The sequence below is a fragment of the Callospermophilus lateralis genome, unplaced genomic scaffold (assembly GCF_048772815.1).
Source record: "Callospermophilus lateralis isolate mCalLat2 unplaced genomic scaffold, mCalLat2.hap1 Scaffold_73, whole genome shotgun sequence".
Classification (NCBI taxonomy): Eukaryota; Metazoa; Chordata; class Mammalia; order Rodentia; family Sciuridae; genus Callospermophilus; species Callospermophilus lateralis.
This window is the reverse complement of record NW_027515346.1, coordinates 2,096,221-2,119,716: the sequence shown is the minus strand read 5'-3', so window position 1 is coordinate 2,119,716 and position 23,496 is coordinate 2,096,221. Positions and strand designations below refer to the sequence as shown.

Sequence of the window (23,496 nt, the reverse complement as noted above, 5' to 3'; positions counted from 1 at the left end):
GTGCTTTGTATGAGCTTTCTCTCATCACTACTGTGTTATTTTAAACCTTCTGCAGTAATCTCTGCCATCTTCTCTCTTTAGCCTCACATCTGTGGCTTCCCTCCTATGTCTCTTCTTCTCTTATCATGAAGGATGTTCTCTTTCCCATATTCTTTATTTTTTTGATTAGCCCACATTGTCTTTCCTTAATCCAGGCATGCTCATTTCCTGATGGCAGATGCTGTCAATCATGGCAACACTTAGCAGTCTGGTCCCCAAACACAGCCCCACACAGTCCAAAAAGAACTCTCTCCCAACCCTTGTAGTGAATATACCACACAGTGGGCCTCTCTACCTCTGTCTAAACTCACAAGGCTACTGTGAGTGACTGTTTTTTTGGTCTATAAAACTTATTTAAAGTGACTGACTTGAATGGTTGTGAAATGAGATGCATATTAGAGGTCAGGGACCCAGTAAATGAGGGAAGTGAAGTTCTACAGGAACAAAGGGACGAAACATCAAAAGAAGATTTTTTAAGGGAAAGGCAGGGTCAACAGAAGAGATGTTTGAATGGAAAGGATTTCAGCCCTGAGGCTGGTCATGTTCTCTTAATTTCCCCAGGGAAGAAAAAGTGGTTTTTATTAGAGGTTCATCCACAGTGACTTTGTTTTCCTGACAGCACCAAGAGGCAGCTTGGGGCAGATCTGATATATTGTAGTGAAACATCTCACCCTAGTAAATATGGCAAACTTCCTGTAGCCACCAGCATTCATCTCCATCCATCACCAGAGCAACATGGGCTATCCACTAGAAACAAATGTTCTTGATACAGTACATCAAACACTGGATGATGGGAACTTGTGAGATACCACGGGGAGTATGCTGGAAGCAAATGGACCAGAATGTTGAAAAGACCCCTGACCATTTTCCACAGCAGAGCGTAACTCCGGACCAACCTGAAACAAAGCATTTGAGCTTCATAAAGGGTAAAGTGTGGGCATATAACACTGAGCCAGCCAGATTTGAGAGGTCGTGGGCTTTAGAAAGGACAGCTGATGAGGCAAAAATAAATATATAAGTAAGCAGACAAGTAAATTAAAAAAAAGTCTGCTTCTCAAAAGTTAAGCCGTTAGTCTATTACATATATTTGAAGAATGGTTGGTTTCTGAGAAGTATCCTCTTCATATTTGAGAATTTCTGATCACTTGACCACAGGGGCTACCTACCTTTTGTGAACCAGTCAACCACATAATAAATACATAACTTTCATCAATATTCACAGTATTTACAGACTAATTTAGGCAATCACTATCTTAATTAACTTGTTTAGAGTAAATAGAAAACAGAATTTTGTGTGTGTGTGTGTGTGTGTGTGTGTGTGTGTGTATGTGTGTGTATGTGTATGTGTGTTTTGGTATTGGGGACTGAATTCAGGGGCACTCAACCACTGAGCCACATCCCCAGGCCAATTCTGTATTTTAATTAGAGACAGAGTCTCACCGAGTTGCTTAGTACCACGCCATTGCTGAAGCTTGTTTTGAACTCATAATCCTCTTGCCTCAGTCTCCCAGCCACTGGGATTACAGGCTGTATATTTTTTTTTAAATAAAGACTACTTGAACTTAGTAAAGATTTCTCTGTGGACTTGTCAATCACCTTTCTATTTTCCTAGCTAGCTACAAGCATCTTTTTCTTTAAAACATAAATTTGGCTACAAAAATTCTGTATTATAACCTCAATAATCTGTAAACTTCATCCTCATGAAGTTATAACTTAGGATTTTAAAATCACTCATTTATGATTAATATTTAAAATATTAGATTGCATGTGATAGACATAATATCCATGGGGATAACATGCGTTATGTTGATGAGGCAAGGAAAGTGCTTCGACCAAAAATTACTAAGTACTGTTTAATGTTGCATGATGTAAAACAATAAAATACTAGTTAATGTTATCAATTCTGAGAACTCAGGAAAATTAGGTGATTTGAGGGATTAATAGAGATGGAGGGGGAAGAAATAAGCTTTTAGAAGCCATGTACTGACCACAAGTTATTGCCTAAACTGGATAACATTTTAATATTTTTAAAAAGTATTTGACAACATAAGTTTTAGAGACACACAGTTAATATCCAATGAAAGAAATATTTTTTATGTAATTAACATGCTGTGCTAAAATTGATATGACTATGGTTTTATTAGCATTTCTTTATGAATTTTATAGGTGTTTGATTCATATAAAATAGTTTGGGGTAGTTGGCTGTCAGAGGTGAGTGTGGAATACAGTGTCCTAGATCAGTGCCTTTTTGTTTTATTTCCACTGTGTTTTGCCAAGCCCAGGAGTTCCACAAGGTTCCCCAGGGCCACTGTGGCAACAAGGGAGGTGACTAGGGGGCTATTCCTGGTGCTATAGTCTTGCTTCAGAGGGTCCTCTGTCCTTATTATTCTGTAGTTTACTTGAAACATAGAGGCTGAAATAACTAAGAAAATCACCCAGAGGAAAAAAAATAGAAATGTGACATGCTTTTTTTGGATTTTTTATTTATACTGCTCAGAAAAAGAACTGAACAATGTTCAATGGACCTTAACAGTATAAACACTCAGAAATACCCATCAAAAAATTCAAAAGAGTTGATCTTTCCCTTTAGCTATGGTTGCCCAGGCTAAGTGGAGAGTAGTAAGCATTTATTCACTAAAAAAGGGCACGTCTGTTGAAGTTTGGAAAATGCCACCACCACTGCGTCTCTGAGTTCACAAGACACTTCTTTATGAATGAAACATACATCCTCTTTAAGAGATTAGAGGCGAATCGATGATCTTGTGTACAAAGGGACAGATAAAAGAGCTAGGGGAGAATGAGCAAGTGTCAAGTGCCCGCCAAGGAAAATGTCATCGCCCCCTTTGATGTATTATACAATACTCTAGTTCCCCTTGGCCTCACCAGACAATGTTGATTGAGTGGTATGCAAAGTCCTGGCATTTTAAATATTAATCATGCTCTTCTTAGAAAAGATGCAATTACACATTATGGCCTAGAAATGACTAAAACCTATGGGATTCATTACTGCCCTTGTTTATTTATTCAAAAGAATTAATTATTTATAAATAATAATTAACTTACAATGAATTATAATTATTGGACTCTGAGAAATTACTGAGTCAAAGCTGGTTTTACAGGACTCGTCCTTCCAAAGTTCCATCTCAAGTGTCCAAAACCCATGCTATATTCAATTCAAATACTCCCCATGTGCTGAACACCAACTATCTACCAAGGTCCTATGTTCAGCATGACAAAGACTACAAAATTGATCAAGGCACCTAATTCCATGTAGGATCTTATGTTCTAAAGGGGAGGTTAGAAATAATCAAAAACAAACGTAGCGTATTATGATGTGGTAGAAGTAGTGGCATTTAAGATTTACTTCTGAGATTTCACAATCTTGGCTTTTCTTTTACCCGTTGCATGTAACCTCAGGCAAGTCACGAAACTCTCTGGGATTTGGTTTCCATCTCTGTTAAATGAAAGAGTAGAATCTGAAAATCCCCACCTTTTGTAGGGTCTGATCCCACAATCCTTGCTGAGAAAAGTTGTCTGACCCTAGCACACACAACTCTTTCCTGTCCCAGGAAAACAAATGACAAGGGGAATTAAGTGTGCCCAGGGTAAAAACAGACAGGGAGTCGATAATCAAACACTTATTTAGAAAGTGTCGCATACAGTATGGTAATTAAAACCTAAACATCTGGAGAAAATGCAAACAGTGTTTAATGCCGGCAGGTACCAAGAGACCTGCAAAAATGATCAATGTGTTCTGTGGAGCGAGGGTCTTAATTATAGGATGAAAGCCTTGGAAGACTCTCAGCAGGAATGATATTAATTAAGAAGTGATAACAGAATAGGAAAGATAGTAGAAGGAAACAGACATTATTACTGTATGTATATATGTCACTGCATGACCAATATGATGCTGCAACTTGTATACTCAGAACAATGAGAAATTATACGCCATCTATGTATGATATATCAAAGTGCATAAATGCATTCTACTGTCCTGTATAACTAATTAAAACTAATTAAAAAATAAATCCCTAAAAAAAAGAAAAAGAAAAAAGAGGTGATAACACAGAAATGAGAAGGAACAGGGAAGCAAAAGGGGCACAGGAAATGTAAAGAACAAATACTATCTAGGTTTTAATCTTTGCAGGTAACATAGAGGAGACCATGAGGATATGACAACTGAATGAATTGGCTGTTCTCAGTTTTGTTTTGTTTTTTTTTTCTCTCTCCAAGAATTCCAGGTAGAGTTTTGTATTCTTTAATCCTTGAAGATGCTATACAACACCTTGTGAAGAAACAGCAAGATAAGGTCAGTTGTGGAATATTGGACAGGTATCACTGATAGCCAAGAAGGGTGAAAAAAAAAGAAAGAGAGAAAGGAAGAAATTTTCTTTTTAGGCAGAATACAAATAAACTTGAAGAGAATTTAAGAGCGAGACTGAGATTTCAACATTGATTTTTTTTTTCTTTGCTACATTTGTATTAGTTCTCCCATTTTCCTCTGCATCATAGCTGTTCTTCTCATGTTCAGGTTAAATCATCTTTTCTCCTAGCAGACTATATGTATGTAGCCAATAAACCTCTGGTGACACAAACAAGCCTTGGAATTTATCATGAAGTAGAGGTGGAGGAATTATTCTCCTTCCAAGCCATGGTGACAGATAGTTACCCTGCCTGTCTTCTGGCACTAGGACCCACTTGGTCTTATTCTTTGGGGCCTACCTCATATATCAGGGGCCAGGGAATGGGTGTTTTCTGCAAGAAAGTATGAGTGAGACAGGATAAACCCTAGGAGCAGGCTCTCTGTCTTCTATTCAAGATTTCCTAGATTGACACTGGATGAGATGATAATGTAATAGACCTAACCCGGGAAACCTGCTTTAATTTACAGCAGAAAAGCAGTCAATGGATGATCATCAATTTAAGCAGTAAATTAGGGCCTGTTTTATTCTGGACTCTGATCCCAGTAATGCCCTTAACAAGCTGCCTGCAAAGCCAGGACACGATGCCTGCTGTTTGAGACACGATGATTGAAAAAGAACTGCTCTCACCTTCACAAACACCTAAAAATAGCTATAAGGACGGGAAGACAAACAGGCTTCTGGGAATGCAGGCAGTTACATGGATGTTGTCAGTTTTATTCCATTTGCTCCCACCAACGTGAAACACAGAAGAAACTCTCTGGTACAAAAGATGTTAACTTGTTAGATAGCATGCTAGAGATTTGAAAGAATTAACGTAGCCCTTTAAGGAGCCTGCCCTTTTCACCAGAGGATAGCAGGAGTCCCAGGAGAATCGAAGTGAACTTCAATGCCTTTGTCCTCTATAATTAAAAGAGAGCCTGATAATTCTTTCTTCTGCCTCCTCCTCCTTTTCTTTAACCATAAACTCATATTGATTGAGGCAAATATATTCATACTTTAAAATGCTGTGCAGGTGCTATTCCTTTGGTTCAAATATGTCCCTTTGTGGGGATGGGGGTACATATTTCTTGGTGATAGATTCACCTCATAAGTAGAAAAACTGTACACAAATATACTGCTATGTCAACTTTATTGATTTTTGCACCATTGTAAAGACCTTCATCATCCTCCAATATATCTTAAATCTATCAGCATCTCAAAAAGTGACCCTGAAGGCCTTGTTTATCTGTACAGGAAAAGATCCCTTGGTTTAGGTTCCCTCATAAACACTGTGATTTAAACATCAGGGGCCACCTCTGCTTCTGCAGAGCAACAGGCCTAAAGAAAGCTATTCTCTCACAGCTATTTTCTCATAGACAGTGACTTCTCCCTCTCTGGAACTAGGGTCTGCCAAGTCTTCATTCAGAGCAGTTAAAATACCGCTGGCCAAATATCCTTTTCCAAGTCCTCCAAATGGCTACCCATCATGTATGCAGTCTTATTAGTGTCAATGTTTCTAACTGAGTGGGTTCTATGGCAGGGCTCTTTGCTCTACTCCCTCTCAAGAGTACCTTCTAGTCTCAGGAGCTACATCTGAGCCTGAGAGTGTCACTCTTCAAATCCGACTCCCATGCACAACCTTAGTGCAAGTGTAAATGACTCACCCAGAGTCACCTGCTGGTTGGCAACAGATTCAAGGCAGGGAGGTCCAGTTCTGAATCTCAGTTCAAGGACCTTTCAAACCAGAAAGCATCACACTGTATTCACAACTAGGATAGAGGATTTGGGAGGTGGGATGTTGATTTTTCTCTCTATTTATCCTGTGGTGTGAACCATACTGCGTAGCATACAGTTTGTTGATTGCTAAATTAAATCTACTAAAAATGTGAACTAGAGGAAAAATCAATAGAGATTACGAGGATTAATTCAAAGCCAACAAACAACTAAATCTCATTAAAGAAATAAAGGATAAAATTTTAGTTCCTCAGTTTGAATCTGTATACAGCAGATCAAAATTATTTAGGTTTAATTATTGATGACGGGCCAATAAGGAGGCAGTAAGGACAAGAGAGGAGTGTTTATGATATAGCTGTAATTTGGGGCTTCACATTATTGAGCTGTGTGGTCTGGTACTGTGGTCATCACCCATACACATAACTTAAATATATGTTTAATTAAAATTAAATGAAATTCAAAATTCTTTCACTTAGTTATGCTAGTCATATTTCGAATATTCAACAGCCACAAGTTGATAATGTCAAGAGTATTGGACAGTTTAGAGGAGCATTTCTATAACTGCAGAAAGTTCTACTGGATTCTGCTATTTATAGGGGATAATCACTATTATTGCCTCCAATAATTATATGAAGCAGGAGGAACAAGATGATAAGAAAGGAGAATAAAGTGAAAAGAAGACACTGATTAAGCCTTTACTGTCCCGTGCTAAGCACTTGAAGTGTCTAATTTCAGATAATTCTTATAACCTCCCTAGTGGGGGTAGGTACTATAATTATCCCCATTTTAAATTTGAGGACGCTGTGCTTGGAGAGAATAAGTAAATCACTATACTTATACATTTAGTAATTGGCTTAGCTGGGGTTTTACTCAAGCCATCTAAATTCAGAGTCTATGCTCAACTGTTATATTGCATTTACTGAAGCACTAGACATTTCTAGTGTACACCAGATGTACACCAGAAACACGTGATACAGTCACCTGAGCCTCAATCCAGAGCAACAGGATGGGACCAGGGCTGGCAGATTTGGAACCACTTACTGGAGTCAGAGTTGAGGATGTTGCTTAAGAGCCAGTGTCATTTGCCTTCTACAGTCCAGAGGACATAAGGTAGAAACTCCCTAAGGTCATTATCAGTAACTAATGACAAATTGGAAATGAAACCCTAGATATCAGAGCTATCATTATCACAGAATATGGTTTAGGACATATTAATGAGGAACACTATTCTATTTCCTGATGGATACTACTGATTCATGTAATCTATGTGATACTGAGACATAATGTCAGAATTCAGAATTTGAGAGCTGGGCATGATGGCATAAGCCTATAGTTCTAGCTAATTAGAAGGCTGGAGCAAGAGGACTACTGGAGCCCACAGGTTCAAGACCAGCCTGAGAAACACAGCAACCTCTCCTACCCCTAATATTCAGAATTTGATGACACCAATTTATAAAGATGTCACTCTTCCTTTGAGATAAATGCCATTTTCACTTAAAATTAGACATTTGCTTTCTGGGAAAATAAAAACTCTGAAGAACAGATGGACCCTGTTAATAGGAAAGGTATAATAAAGTGGAAAAAATATGATTCCTAAGGAAGAAATCTGAATTCTAGTCCTGATTGTGCATGCAGCTTTGAAATATGTGCAAACCACTTTCTCTAAACCTGAGTTTTCTCATCTGTAAAATAAGGGCATGGAATATTACGATCTCCAAGGTTCCTTGCAGCTAAGATCCAGATCATGAAGGACTAATCTCACCACTCTTTCCATGCTATGCTCTTCTGCCAAAGGCAGGGCCAGCTTCCTAATGTTTCTGTGCAGCCTGGACAAATTTTAGAAATGAACCCCTGTCTGCTGTAGGACAATGCATTCACCGAAATTCTAGTTAATATATTTACTCCATGTCAAGGGAACCTGGAAAATCAGATGAAAATCCATCTTTCCTCTGTCCTGCCTTAGCTTATTCTAATTCTTGTGCCTGAATGGTCAGTGCTTCTACAAGACACTCAGCAGCATACACTCAGTAAGACTTATTCCATGTAGCTGCCTTTCCAAAATGGAAATGATGCACCTACCCCTTACCCTCCTACATTCACAGTTGCTGATTATAAAATTACGATGTGTCAGGCACTTCTACACTTTACCACCCATCAACTCATCTTTATATCTCTAATTGCAGTTTAACTGCAAAGGATTTATAGGTAGCTAGATAGGTCAGCCAATCAATATAGAAATCACACCATGAATCAGTAGCATACTAAATATACATTTCTTACCTTACGCTTGTTGGTAGGACACACATAAAGGTAGCTCAAGATTGTCTTCAAACCCACTTTATCATTCAGCTTCTCATAGGTTGTCCCATAATCAGTTGACCTGTAATTCAAAGGAGGCTTTAATGAGGACAGAAGTACATGTCATTCGGCTACTTGTCAGTATAATGCATGTTTTACATAGTAGAATGGCTCTCCGGAGGTTTCTAAATGATTCATGTAGTATATAATGATGCTTAATTATGTACACAGTAGCATCATGTGAGTGGTTAGCATTTGCATTTAAATTGAATTGGTAAAAATTAAAACTCCATCTCTCTGCTGCTCCTTAAAGCACGCACTTTGCATAAAGGATGTGATTAATTTAAGAAGATTAAGAGATGAGGGTGTTCCTCGAATTGACCAAAGAAATAAACAGCTTTTAGGCTAGCTATGACATTTCTAAACTTTTGCTTTATCTTTGGTACAGTGGAAAAGCAGGTTCTCCTGATTTATCTACAAACTGTGTTTTCTTTCATGAGTCATAGGATATACGGTGGGTTAGTCCCTTCAAAGGTAATTCAGTTTTTTTCTATTATTTAAGAGCAAGGAAATGTCTTAATAAGTAAAATTTCACAACCTTCCCGATGGCCTTTTCCAGTGTTAAGCAACCCAGAGTGAGCAGGATGTTACCACTTGGCACTGAAACCATCTTTCTTGTAGATTCTCTAATCTTTATTTAGCCACTGGTCAATAACTTATGACTTCAGATTAAATACATGGGTTTTAATCATTATCTTTATGAAAGTCTACATTGTATTTTGAAAATTTAATTCCAGTAGGTCATCCTGAAACCATGTGCAGTGGGGAATGATAATCTCTATTTGAAGACAGTAGTTGTAGAATGAAGGTGACTATTTAACAGTAATAATTGAGGTTGAGGATTAGGACATCTGGGATTTGCATCCAGGAATCCTGGCCCTAAGCCCTAGGTTATTTTCATTTTACCTCAGCATTTTTTTCTTTCTTTCTTTAAAAAAATGTAATAAAATTTCCTCTTCATCTCTTGGTTTCACAAAGCCAATTTCCTATGAAATTTATTCAATCATTCACATCTGTGGACCTCCTTAAACATATCAAGACAGTGCTAACTGCCAGGATATAAAAATCAGTCCTCTCAAGTACCTAACAGGTAATTTCAACAGGCAGAAATAAAAAGAAATAGTTATAATGTGCTAGACACAATGACAGAGATATTAATAATAATTAGAAGACAAAGTTGGTTTAATCAAAAAAGAACAAAAATGGGGTCATTTAAATTTGCTTTGGATCCTGATAAAAACTACAAATTCCTACAGGCCATAATGATAAATAGAGAAAGTCTTTTTTTTTTAAACAATCTCACTTCCATCCACAAAGAGTCTACTCAGAACAAAACAATGGAGCAAAAAAGTTGGATGAAAGTATTATTGGAATTAAGATTCAATTCTGCATTGAAATTCAAGACATTTCATCCTAAAATTTATACTCAGATGGCAAATACCAAAAAGTCTCCACTTTCAAGGATCTGGGTAAATTTCCATATCATTGAGGAATGGAGTGATATGTAAAACTTCTTCCAAGAACTATGAACCTTGACAATGGACAGGAGTTTAAAAACAGGAAGTAGGGTGAGCATCTTCAACTAGAAGTCACCTGGTACAAGGAGGATACGTAACTGGCTTCTTTAGGACTAGTCCCCACATTAAGATAGTCATGAACATGGCTTGATGGCCAAGAACGTTTGAACAGCATCCCAGAGATCTTTCACAGATCATATTTGTGAACCACATGGAGATTCTGAAAATTCTTCTACCACCCATCTTTCCCTTCTCAAATTCACAGCAAATGTGAGGAGATTTCCTGCAAATTTCTAAAAAATATCTAAGATTTCTTTTCTTATTCAGTCCACTCTTTTTTGTTTTTTTTTTCCTCCACTCTCAGGCTCACCTTTCTGGCCAACATTTTCTGTCTACTAAGATTTGCTTGTATCCTAAATGTTGTTGGCTTTTTCTACATTTTTTATTGTGTAGTTTTTCCTATTCAATATCTGAATAATATTTACAAGTTCAAGAACAAACAAGCAGATGCAATATCTACTTGAGAGTTGGTGGGAGGCATATGAAATGTGTTCATACTTCTACATTAATATATTTTGCCTAGTGAGGTGGAAATAATACAACTTCATTGGATATGAGGGGATGATTCAAATTTTCTAGGGGAATAATAGGAAAGAAGGCTAGAGAAGTAGGGATAGTCTACAGAGAGTGAGTTTCTTAGAATTTCTATTAATATCTACTAGTGAATATATTTACATTAATAATACCATACACTACAAAGGCAAATGAGTATTACTTTTTAAGCAATCTGGGAAATTCTTCCGTGTGTGTATGTGTGTGTGTATGTGTGTGTGTACATGTGTGCGCACCCATTTACAGGTGTGTATTTAACTCTGTTATTGCATATTGTAATTATAATATCACTGTACACCAATCCAGTTTCTTCTAGATATCCATCACTATCTTTTGTACTATCTCTTGCATCTTGATTTTATGAAGCTCAAAGATGGAAACAAAATTGTTAATTCTCCATATCAGCAGACCTGGAGGTCTAACCATAATGGCTTTTGTAATAAGCATTGACAGAGAAAAAATAATTCATTTTCACACACCCAAATGGTATAGATTGGCAGTCGTCCAAGGGTGTTTCACAGCTAGAATGAGAGTGTTGGCGGGTGTTATGGGTAGAACTAACAATAAGCTGGCACAGACTGATTGATATGATGGTACAGGAGTGAAAATATTAAATACTTGCAAACCAGCTGGTAGATAGTTATAGTACAAAGATTTCTGAGCAGCTGCTCTTGCAGCCTTACCTCCATGGCCTATCAGGTACCCTCTAGGTCTCTTAACAGTCCAGCAAGCAAAAGATTGAGGATTGGCACAGCAGAGGTCTCAAGAAACTTTCTCTAGCATCAAGACCAGCACCAGTGCTGTTTGGTCAATGTCCATGACAATCAGCCTATGTCCAAGTAGGGGAGACAGTGACCTTGGTGTGGTCCTGCATACTGGAAAGAAATTATTAGTGCTCAACTGCATCCCCAATCCACAGTTATCATCCTGTGGTCAACTGTGGGATCCATAGTCTACAAAGAACATAGGCTCTGAACCAGCAGGTGAGAAGACATGTTGAGGAGCAGACTGACCTGTAAGCCAATGTACTGGTTTGTTAAACACGTTAAATATCAACCCTAGGCATAGGGGAACGGATATTTTCCAGAATTAAATTATTTGGAAATGCTTGATTAGGCAAAATTTAATGTTCCTGTACTTCACAAATTGTATTATTCTAATATGCACCAAGCCTCTTACATACATAATTCATGTAACATTTTCCAAACATATTTGTTTATAGGATCTATTATTGAGTGACATCAAATGAGATTAGTGTTCTGAGCAACACTATTTGGGGAAAAAATATCAAAAACAAAACTGCAAAAGAAATAAATGAATCTTGGCTTCATGAGGAAAGGAGAAAAATAAAAATATTTAAAATAAATAAAATTTGCAAATGAAAATACCAGCCTGTGCTTACCATAAAGTGACAACTTTTGCAAAGGAAAAAATCAGAAACAAAAAAAAAGGAAGTGTTCTTAAAATATGCATCATGGACAGACACATTCAAGATGCAATTATGAAGTCTTGAGTTCTCAAGTTATATCATTGTTAAAAAACATTCCAAAGCAAGCATTTTTATCTTCAGGCTTTGTCTGTAGGTTGGCTTATCTATAGATTAAAAACAAAACTTCTGTCAACACCTAGATTATGCTAGAAGTTGAAAGCTTTAAAAAAGAAAAATAAAGAAAAAAAGAAAACCAGCAGCATTTCAGGAAGATAAATATTCTAGTGATTAAGTCAAAGCCTGCCTCCTTTTGCTTTTGATCTTTAATCTTTATTCAGCCCTTATAAACTTCTTAAATAGTGACTTTCAGAATATTTGAAAGCATGTCTTTAAGTATTTACTAAATATACAGAACTGAGATAAGTTGCTCTGAAGGGTGAAGAAACCACATCAGAGGCAACCCACCTGCCTTCCAAGAACCTATGATCCCTAGGAGACAACAAAATTCCTCATTACACTTGAAAAAGGGATCAATACAGGATATGCCTAGTTTCCACAAGAAGCTGCAGATGAAATGTATGATTGGGTCTCTTATAGTCTGTATGCAATCAAATGAGACACTAAATCAACAGCATCTTTTGTAAATTCAATGAATCCATAAAAATCCTGAGCACCTTGACTAGCATACAATAAGCAACCTATTAATGATAGTTTTTGTTATTTGTTTTATATCTTTTTTTCTTGTTTGTATGTTTTTAAATTTTTTTTTGCCCAACATTTACTAAAACCCATAATGTGAGCCTACAAGAAAAATTTCATTGAATCTTATTTTGATTTAGTTTGCTAAGCAAAGAAAACATTTATGGGGGCTTTTACAACATCTTTAAATGCAGCTGAATTTAGTCCATCAGATTTTGAAGGAAACAGGCTAGTAGTTCTATGTAGGACTTGGATCAGAGACTTAATGGTAAGAACTGGAATGTGAGAGTTGAAGATTTTATGCTTTGCTTTTAAAATAATTTTATCAGAATTCCATTGCTGCATAGGGTATTATGCTTAAAAATCTAACAGATAAAATAATAGAAAGGATCCTTCACTAGATGTTTATAATGAAATCCAAACTCTCACATGCAGAATTTTATGAGATGAATATTATAAATAAGGAAGACCTTTTAAAATGCAAAATCAGCCAGGCACAATAGCACATGACTGTAATGGCTTAGGAGGCTGAGACAGGAAGATCACAAGTTCAAAGCCAGCCTCAGCAACTTAGTGAGGCCCTAAGCAACTTAAGGAGACCCTGTCCCAAATAAAACACAAAAGGGCTGGGGAGGTGGCTCAATGGTTAAGCACCCTGAGTTCAATCCTCAGTACCAAAAAGATAATAATAATAAAGTAAAATAAAATAAAGGAAAACCAATGTATTTAAGGCCAAACCCACAGAGGTTATACCTTTAATTCCATCCTACCTCTTTCCAAAAGCCACAAGAAGTGACTTGTAGATGGAAAATCAGGTGTATTTAGATAATCTAGTTTAGACTTTCTTAGTAAAAGGAACAAGATCTGAAACTGAAGCACTTCATGGTGAAAACCAAAAACTGAGTTTTTCTCATACACACTGAACAGGCAGAAGGTCTTCCATGGAGAATCAATTTTTTTTAATTTGAAGTATAAACAGAAATTCTCATAAGGATCTGAGAGCAATGAAAATTTACTTTAAACCTGTATATATCTTTATATTTGAAATGAGTTTCCTCTACACAGCATGTAGTTAGGTCTTGTTTTTTGGATCCATTGTTACAATCTTTTTTAACTGGTGAATTTAAAATGTTGACATTTAAAAAGTGATTATCAATACAGTTTGATTAACACTGTTGTTTATTACCATTTTCAATTCCTTGTTCTTGTTCTTTGTTCCTTTTCTTTTCAACATGTTTTCTACCTTCGGTGGCTTTGAGTGTTTTATATGATTTTACTTCCTTCCTTTATTAGTCTATCAATTATATTTCTTCTTTTCCTTTATTTTGAATTTGTACTATAAATTTACAACTAATCTAAGTCCATTTTCACATAACACTGCACTTCTTCATGAGAAGTGCAATTATTATATGATAGAAAAATATTCCTACATCCTCCCTGTCATCCCTTATATTAACATGATTCATTTCACTTACATAAAAGCAGATACCCATAAATAAATGTGTGTGTATATACATACACACACATATATGGACATCTACAATCAAATATATTATTATTATTTTGAATAACTGATATTATTTAGATCAATTAAGAATAAGAAAAATGAAAGTTTGTTTATTTTTACTTATTTATTCTCTGATCCTTTTCCTTTCTTTTTGTAGATCTGAGTTTCTGACCTACACCATTTTCTTCTCTGAACAATTTCTTTTAGCATGTCTTTCAAAGCAAATCTATTGACAAGAAATCTCTCATTTTTTGCTGACGAAGTCCTTATTTAACTTTCAATTTTAAAGGATAATTTTTCAGGGTATAGAAATCTAAGTTTTTGACATTCTCTCAACAAATTGAAATGTTTCACTCCATTCTCTTCTTGCTTGCATGAATCTGAGAAATCTGATGTAAATATCATCTTTTCTCCTCTAGAGGAAAGGTGTCCCCCACACTGACATTTTTCAAGATGTTTTTTATTCATTTTTGATATCCTAAAGTTTGAATAAGATGTATCTAGGTACAGTTTCACTGAGGTTTCTGGACCTGTGGTCTGATATCTGACATTAGATTGCAAAAATATCAACTATCTTCACTTCTTTCTTTGATTCACACCTTTCTTTCTTCTCCTTCTGGTCATCCCATGGCATATATGTTACATATTCCTAGTTGTCCAACAGTTTTGGAATATTTTGTTCTCTGTTTTTTCCCCCCAGTATTTTTTTGTTGTTTGGTTCCAAGTTTTTCAAGTTTCTATTGAGATATGTTCAAGTACAGAGATCCTTTCCTTACCATGTTCAGTCTTCTAATGAATCATAAGAATCGAACCCAGTGCTTCACACATGCTAGGCAAGCACTCGACCGCTGAGCCTCTGGTCATGTGGAAAGGGGAGGGTATCTGATAGAGCTATGATTAGGTCTTGGGCTTTCGCTAAGCCTGTTCCCTATACTGTGATGTTCCCCAGTTTTTCTGTGTTCCTCAGTTTTTCACCTGTCTCGATGAGACATAAGTTTAAAGGGGTCTGGACTTAACCTATTTTCCCATTCCCAGCTTGCTTTAGGCTCTCATAAATTCTCAGTAGAGTAGGTTTAGTTTCACTAGTTTCTCCAGAGGATGAGTCTTATTGAGAACATAATGCACTGGAACTTTTCAAAATGGTTAAATCCTCCTCTTCCCTTCTGGAAGTCCAGAACATTTTTCCTCCAGCATAATTCTGAGGGGTAGGTAGAGTCCCTAGAGGTAAAATTCACAAAGGCATGAGGTCCCCTATGACTGAGCCTCTGTAGAGGCTTTTTTTTTAAGTTGTTGATGGACCTTTATTTTATTCATTTATTTATATGTGGTGCTGAGAATCAAACCCAGTGCTTCATACATGCTAGGCAAGCACTGTAATACCGAGCCACAACCCCAGCCCTGCCACTAGAGTTCTTAACTTTTATATTTGTCCACACCACATCCAGCAATTTGTTGGCTTCAGCTGAGGTTCTCATAACACAGCACTAGTTCCTGTGGAAATTTCTGCTTGTGAGCTTCTACCCTGAGAAGCTCTGATTTGGGGCATCTGACTGATGGTGACTCCAATTTTGAGAGCAGCATTTGCCCTGAGACCTTATTCTCTGACAGGTATCAGAGGAGGATTTCAATAGATTTTCTATCTTGCCTACATTTTACTTGTTATTAGGAAAGTGTGGCAACTCTAAGCTACCCATATGCGCAACTAGAAACCAGAGTTCACCCCTGTGCTTCTCAGCTAGAAACATCTGCCTGGTACCCATATCCTGATCATTCTGCATGCTGTGAGGACAGTGCTGACAGATAGCAGGTACCTTCTCCATGTGAAAGGCGAAACAATGCCAGCAATCTAATGGACACACCAAACCAGGAAGCACTGAGCTGCTCCTTCAATAAGGCTTTAGAAAGTATCCACATATCCTGAACTTCTTCATCCCAGAACCCCAGGGAAGGAAGATGCTCATTTCAGACACACAGAGCCATACTGCCAAGGTCACAAAGCAAAGACTTGGGCTACAGAGGGAGGCATGGGGTCAGGAAGCATCAGGGCATTTACTTAGACCATTGCGAATGAGAAGCCTTGAAAGAAGAATAGTGCTCGCATCTAAATCATGCAACCCCAGAATCTGCGTTTTGTTTCTTTCCTAAAATCATTAAGGACAGGCACTTTCATGGCTCCCCGTGCATTTGGTGGCATAAAAATAGCTTCCCAAGCTAAAGGCACACGGGCTGCCTCACAGACTCTGCTCCTTAATAACTTAGGACGCATGAGGTTACAGCCGTGAGAATAATTTAGGGTTTGGAAAATGTTTGTGAGTGAGTCGACATTTAAGTAACTTCATTACCATTCATTGACAGATTTTTTTAACCTGTCAGTGCAATTGATATTTCTATTATCATGTTATAACAAACCTCTGCACATTCTAAATACAGTCACAAGATTCCATTAGTCTTCCCACTGTCAAGAAAATATCTCCAAATCCATTTTTCATAATACCTTGAGAATATAATAGGCAATCTACATCAGATGATGACGTGGGGCTGAAGGAAATTGTCTCCTGCTTCCTAAGGATTGTGCCCTGAAATACGTTTGCTGTCACCCTAAACATATAATTTAAATGTTCTGCTCCGACGTTATGGTGCAGCCTGAGTTGAAGGAGCATCTCTCTGTTTCCTGGAATCCCGGAGCTTTCCAGGTTAACTTGCAGAATCAGCTCAGGGGTTTCAATCTTGGATTTAAGGGGAGTTACATAAATTTGATCTAAACATGTTACTATTCTGCCATATTTTATAAAAGTTGTAATGCCACACAAGGTTTTTATTTTTTTTAATAAAAGAAAGGAACAGGTATGTATGTGCTAATAAGTTTTAAAAGTTCTGAACTTTCTGTGCCATTTTCCTCCCCCCAGATTTCTCTTTATGCTGTATTCTTAATGTTTCTACTCCTAAAGGGTAGTTGATATAAGAAAATTTTATAATGTATTTGATTGGAGTTGTCTATACATTGTTCCAAGGAAATGGTGGCACTAGAGTATCCAATGCAGTGCAGCAGCAATTTTTCTGCTATGGGTAATTTGTCCCATGATAGAGAGAACATTAAAGATAACAGGTATTCTTATCTCTGACATATCTGAGAGACATGTCTATTTTTGAGTATAAAAAAATAACCAACATTAATTCAGATACATAGATCTTTGACTATTTTGCTTAAAAATAGGAAAGACAAGTAATTTATGCAGAGGTCTCCTGTTCAGCTTTTTTGGAGCAGGTAAAAGGTAGACACAGTTTGCTAAATTAGGTGGAAATTCTTGACTTCATTCTTGTATGTGCACACACGCACGGGCGCGCGCACACACACACAGATACACGTTTGCCTATCCCCACTGTCTCCTATATGCACCCTCCACTCCAGTTCTATTTCCATGTCCTAGAACACACAATTACTATTTCTAATTGGTTAAATTTTTTTCAGCCTTACAGGTAAATTTACTACCAGTTCCTTCTCATAGATGCAGGCTTTCTCACCTCTCCATGTCTTTGTGACCACAGCATCCACTGCTAAGGAAACAAGCTGTGTAGCTGGGAGAGGGCAGGGGATATGTATGGCTTCTCAACTTTAAAAAGTCTACCTCAAAGTCACCTTCCTTGAGATGCCTTTTCTCACCATGCCAATCAACTCAAAGTCTTTGTTCTTCTATGACACCACAGATCCTTCTGCAATTGTACTGTCACTGTCGATGTTTACAGTTTGGGATTGTGTGCTATTCGACACCATTCTCTAAGAGCAGGGCTAGTTCATATTTACCCTTTCACCCTTCTTCCTATAGCAATTCATTTAGATACTTCAAAGCTAGACTTAAATATCCCTTCCGACAATGAACCTTCTGACATCCCTCAGCTCAACAGAATTACACTCTGCTTTGTACCCCCCAAGTAACTCATTCGAACCTCTTCCTGTTGATTTTCATATTCATCCACGTCTCACAAATGTATGGGTCTGATCTCTCTCCTGGTGGCCATCTACTGGGAAGCAATGTGCATTTGTGCTTAGTTTTCTGCATCTCTCTCCATGATTGCAGCTGCATCTTAGAAACCACACAGTGATCAATGTTGCCGAACGAAATTGAACACACTACCTTGAAAAGTTCTCTTCTACTATTAGAAATCTTATTTGCAAAAGTTTATATTAGATTGTTGTATTTCGTTTTGGAGTGTGGTGGAGCATGAAAACGTCAGGACTCTGTGCCGAGATTGTATCGGGCAAAGATAATTATGAGACATAAATATTAAAGAAATAGGGAACTCATTAAGAAAGAACATATACAAATGTATATGTGAATTGTATTATAAATTAAATTAATTTATTAAATATTGTGCAGAAATATAGCTATGGAAAACATTTAATATACATTTATAAGCAACACAGAGCAAGATAAATTAGGGAGAGAAGGGCGTATATCTGTTCAGCTTCATAAAAGTTTTTGTCTTTTGACACATGCCTAATCCGCAGGCATTTCTGATTCAACTGGTACACCATTCATCACCATAATGAGGTCAATTTTCATAGGCTACAGCACCCTATACCCATAACTTACTATGCTAAATAGTTTGTGAATCATAGTAGTGCACGTCCACCGAATGCTTAATACATACCACATTCTAGGCTTAGCACTTTACCAGGAAGATCTCATTTCATTCTTACAACATCCTTTGAGTTAAGTAGGATCCAGATTTTACATTTGAGGAGACTAAGACTTCAAGATCAGTGATTTGCCCAATGCCACACAGCAATAATGAATCTGGCCTGGATTCAAATGAAGCAAGCTTGTTTAATATTAACATGTTTGATCCATTCATGTGCCACAAAATTTATAAAGGCAAAATAGAGTGTCTGAGAAAGATAGAATTTCCAAATGGTGCTCCCCAAATTTGGATTTACACTTCTAACAGTGAACAACTGTTGTTTGTAATATCTGCTGGTTATCATCCTGCAGTCAATTTTATGTTCAGTGAGGACTCCTTGCCAAACATTTAGCAAAGACTCCAAGTATATTGATGGCAAGGGGAACTATTACAGATTTTCCCTCCAGCCTTAAAGAATGTACTGCTGCAGACAGGAGATGGTACATGTCTACATATTCCTTGTCTTAAGACCCGCATTAGAAAATGAAGTTGAGCTGAAAGTGCTATTGTCATGTTCTATTTCTACCAAAGGGCTTCACTCTCCAATGACACTCAGTTGGCTTAAGGAACCGTGTGGTAGCTCTGTTCTTGGAATATGCAACATTAAATATTGATCACATGAAGCCAGGTGTTACTTGGCCTTCCTAGCCCTTCCATCAAAGCTTACATATAAAAGTAATGAAAAATGTATTCGGAAAGGATAGCAGCTAAACACTTAGCAGGGACAATGAAATTTACCCACTGCCCTAATATTAAAATGACTCAAATATCCTCAATTGTGTAAGTTGATCCCTGAGTGTCACACACTATGCTCTGAGGTCAATTTGTTAGGTTTCATTTTTTCCCCATAGATGATGGGATACTTGCTTTCCTGGGAAGGGTGCTTACTTGAGCTTTGGATATTTTTATTTTTCTATACCCAAAAGACCTAAAAAGAGCATACTACAGGGACATAGCTACATCAATGTTCATAGCAGCACAATTCACAATAGCTAGACTGTGGAACCAACCCAGATGCCCTTCAACAGATGAATGGATAAAAAAAATGTGGCATTTATACACAATGGAATATTACTCCGCACTAAAAAATAACAAAATCATGGCATTTGCAGGGAAATGGATGGCACTAGAGCAGATTATGCTAAGCGAAGTTAGCCAATCCCTAAAAATCAAATGCCGAATGTCTTCTCTGATATAAGGGAGATGACTCAAAACAGAATAGAAAGGAAGAGCATGAGAAGAAGATTACCATAAAACAAAGAAAAGAAGTGGGAGGGAAAGGGAGGGAAAAGGGTAATTGCACGGAAGACAGAAGGAGACCCTCATGGGTTCACAAAATACAAGTACGATGGTGTGAGGGGGAAGGGAAGAAAAAAAAAAGAGAGAGAGAGAGAAGTGTCACAGTAGAATGGGTAGAGAATAGTGATAGGAGGGGAGGGGGGGATTGGGAGGGCAGCAGAATACAAATGACACTAGGATTGCTGTATGTATATACATAGATGTATAACCAATGTGATCCTGCAATCTGGACACGTGGAAAAATGAGAATTCATACCCTATTTGAATCAAATGTATGCTATGTCAAGATCATTGTATTGTCTTGAGCAACTAATAAAAAAAAATAAGGTGAGAAAAGAAAACACACAATTGACATTCTTATGAGCCTAAGTTCTAGAGGGAGGAGACAGACTATCAGCATATAATCAAACAAATAATTTTTCAAAAATGGTAAGGACAAAGGAGGAGTTAGCAGAGTAGAAAAGACTGAAAGACAAGGTGTAGTGCTTTATGCAGCACAAAGAAGCTCTCCCTGATGATGTATTTGAGAATAAATATGAGTGATGTACCTAGTCCAAAGAGAGGGAAAAGCAAGGGCACAAGACAGACCCAAGCAGAGGGCATGTGACATGTGGCAAGGAGGTGACCATGCTGGAACAAAGGCGTCAAGAAAGGTAGAACTAGCATAAAGATTGTTACACGTCAAGATAAAAGTGCTGAGACCACAGGGAACCTCTGGGGCCATGTGAAGTCACTGGGGCTTCCAAATAAGGGGAAGATGATTTTCACTAAGGTTGTAATACAGTGAAGGTTCTAGGAGACAGTTCCTTGTCTGCAGAATGGGGATCACAGTGGTCTCTGAGCACAGGATTGCTGGAAGGACTAAACAATGTAACTCCCTGCAGCATGCTAAGCATGTGGCTGACAAGAACCAGAGCAAGTCGTCACCATGGTGGTCCAACTCTTTCCTTCATAACAATCTGCCTCCAGGGAACAGAGTTGGGAGATATCATTTGAAGGTCCAAAGAACAAAATCACATAGAACATACATAAATCATTGACCTGGATCTGCTTTGCCATCTTAAATTCCCAAAGGAGAAACAATAAATAGAAAAAAAAATAAATGGAAAGTGAAGAAGCATTGTGACTTCTCAAAATTGAAATCAGTTGTCTAGATACATATTTCTAAGAGATATTGAGCAGGATATGTTAATAACAGTGGGACCTATATCATTTTAATATTAGGCTTCAAAGTTGAAAATATTACATACTTAAAAAAAAGATTCTATCTTCATATAAAGTATCAACACCCCTGCTGAATGGAGTTGGATTGGAGACATGTCATTTTGGAGAGCTTGGAGTTTCTGATACCATGATCTACCTAAATTCTTCCTAAAATATTTTGGCTCTATAGTTTATTATTTTTAGTCCCACCCCAGAAGTCACCTACATTAAATTTCTATATACATTCTAATTTTTATATTCCTATTTTTAAAGTTATATTTCTCTCATTCTTTCAAAAAATAATATGTCCTCCAATTCTTCTCTCCTTTGAGTAGCATTTTCAATTTTCAAAGCTGGCTGCAAGTTTTAATTGCACCAATAACTTCTTCAACTCAAGGCCTTTGTATTTTTCTCACTGCAGAACATTTAGTGTTTATATGCCTACCATATAAGAAAAGTGATTAAGGGTCACCCTTCCAAGAAGAGTCAGTGCCAGGGCTTGTCACAGTAATGGGTTCTGAAGTTGCCAATGCAGTCTTTGCCAATGACCTGCTGAGTGACCTTGGGCAAATTTCCCAAACTCTCTGAGATATGTTTAATAATGCTGATTGACCTCACAAGGTTGCTGAGAGGAATCACTCATCAACATGATCGTCAAACACTTAGTCCATACATAGCACTTTCTAAATATTTACTGATATACAATGAGCTCATTGCATCCAAGGTCCAAAGAGATTTGCATAATTACAGGAAACCTTGAACCCTATAAAACTGTTAATACTGTGTCTGAGTGGTTATTTTCCCTTAAATATCACCAGCATTCTGGGATGGTTGAATTTTCATATTCTAAGTGAAGGAAATGAATTGGACCAATGAATCTTTAGAGCCACCTACTAGACAAAGAAAACATATTCTAGTCCATTGCAAGTGCAAGTGGAAAAAGCAGTGTTATGACACTCTTAGGAAATAGTGCCTACACACTACTGAATTTATCACTCAATGAATCAGATGAACAGTATACAGCATAAGACAGAGCTAATCTGAGCACTGTGTATGACATAAAATAAGCAAGGATTCTAATCAAGGAATTTGCATTTCTAGCCTAAGGAAAATAATTGATATTTTTTGTTTACATAAGTATTCAGATGAATAAAGAGTGTTGCAATGACAGTGGGGTAACTACTTTATATCAGATGGCTTTGGAAGATGACATTACTAGAGAGGGGCATGGCTTTGCATTGGAAGCAGAGGCAACCACAGTGCAGGGGATTCTAGCTGTGCAGGAGAAACCACAAAAAAAAAAGCTTGTTGCTCAGTGGGTAATGAATTGCAAGAGGCAGGCAGGGGCTGCCTCCCGGGATAAGTAGTTCGGGTGTAACTGTGTAGAAAGGGAAGGCACAGGAGGGAATGACAATAAAGAAGGAACTGAGAATATCTTTAAAAGAATCATTTTGGTTGCTGTGTAGAGTAAACTAGAGGTGGCAGAATTTTTAGAAAGTAGGATGATCAGTTAAGTCAATGATAATGATGACTTAGATAAATAGGCAAAAGTGCCAGCAATCATTCCTGCCATTTTTGGGGGGGGGGGTTAGGATTTAAAGCCTATCATCAAATTATCATTTGCATTAAATATAGTCATTTGCAATTAATTACTTCTATTTATAAATCCTAACTATTTCTATTCATTATTTACATCAATTTTTAGCCATAACTTATAATGATTTCTTCTCTTTAAGCTCTTTTGTAGAATGATTCTGATCCAATACCTCAGTCTTCCTTTGCATTTAAAACCAGGCAATTCCTGAGACATTCCGGTGAAAGATAACGCTGAAAGGGATGTGGCTTCTCTGACATTGAGGGTGCGGTTTTTATAATAAACACGAATAATTCAGCAGTGTATTAGTTGTGCTTTATTATTATCATTTACTTCAACTTGAACTATAGTTTGAGAGTTATGGACTCTTTTTTTTTTTAATCAGCAGAAGCTCATCCATCACTGTGCATCCCTGAGATATA

The 23,496-nt window shown here is 37.3% G+C and overlaps 1 protein-coding gene across 1 annotated transcript in view; it reads right to left on the bottom strand.

The window, feature by feature from the left end:
- Positions 1-23,496, bottom strand: part of LOC143389378 (VPS10 domain-containing receptor SorCS1-like) — a 93,233-nt gene that overhangs the window by 67,333 nt on the left and 2,404 nt on the right. Inside the window, 3 exon segments of the mRNA XM_076842488.1 lie at positions 6,107-6,176; positions 8,457-8,596; positions 22,988-23,011. Coding sequence (XP_076698603.1) covers positions 6,107-6,176; positions 8,457-8,596; positions 22,988-23,011 — 234 coding nt within the window.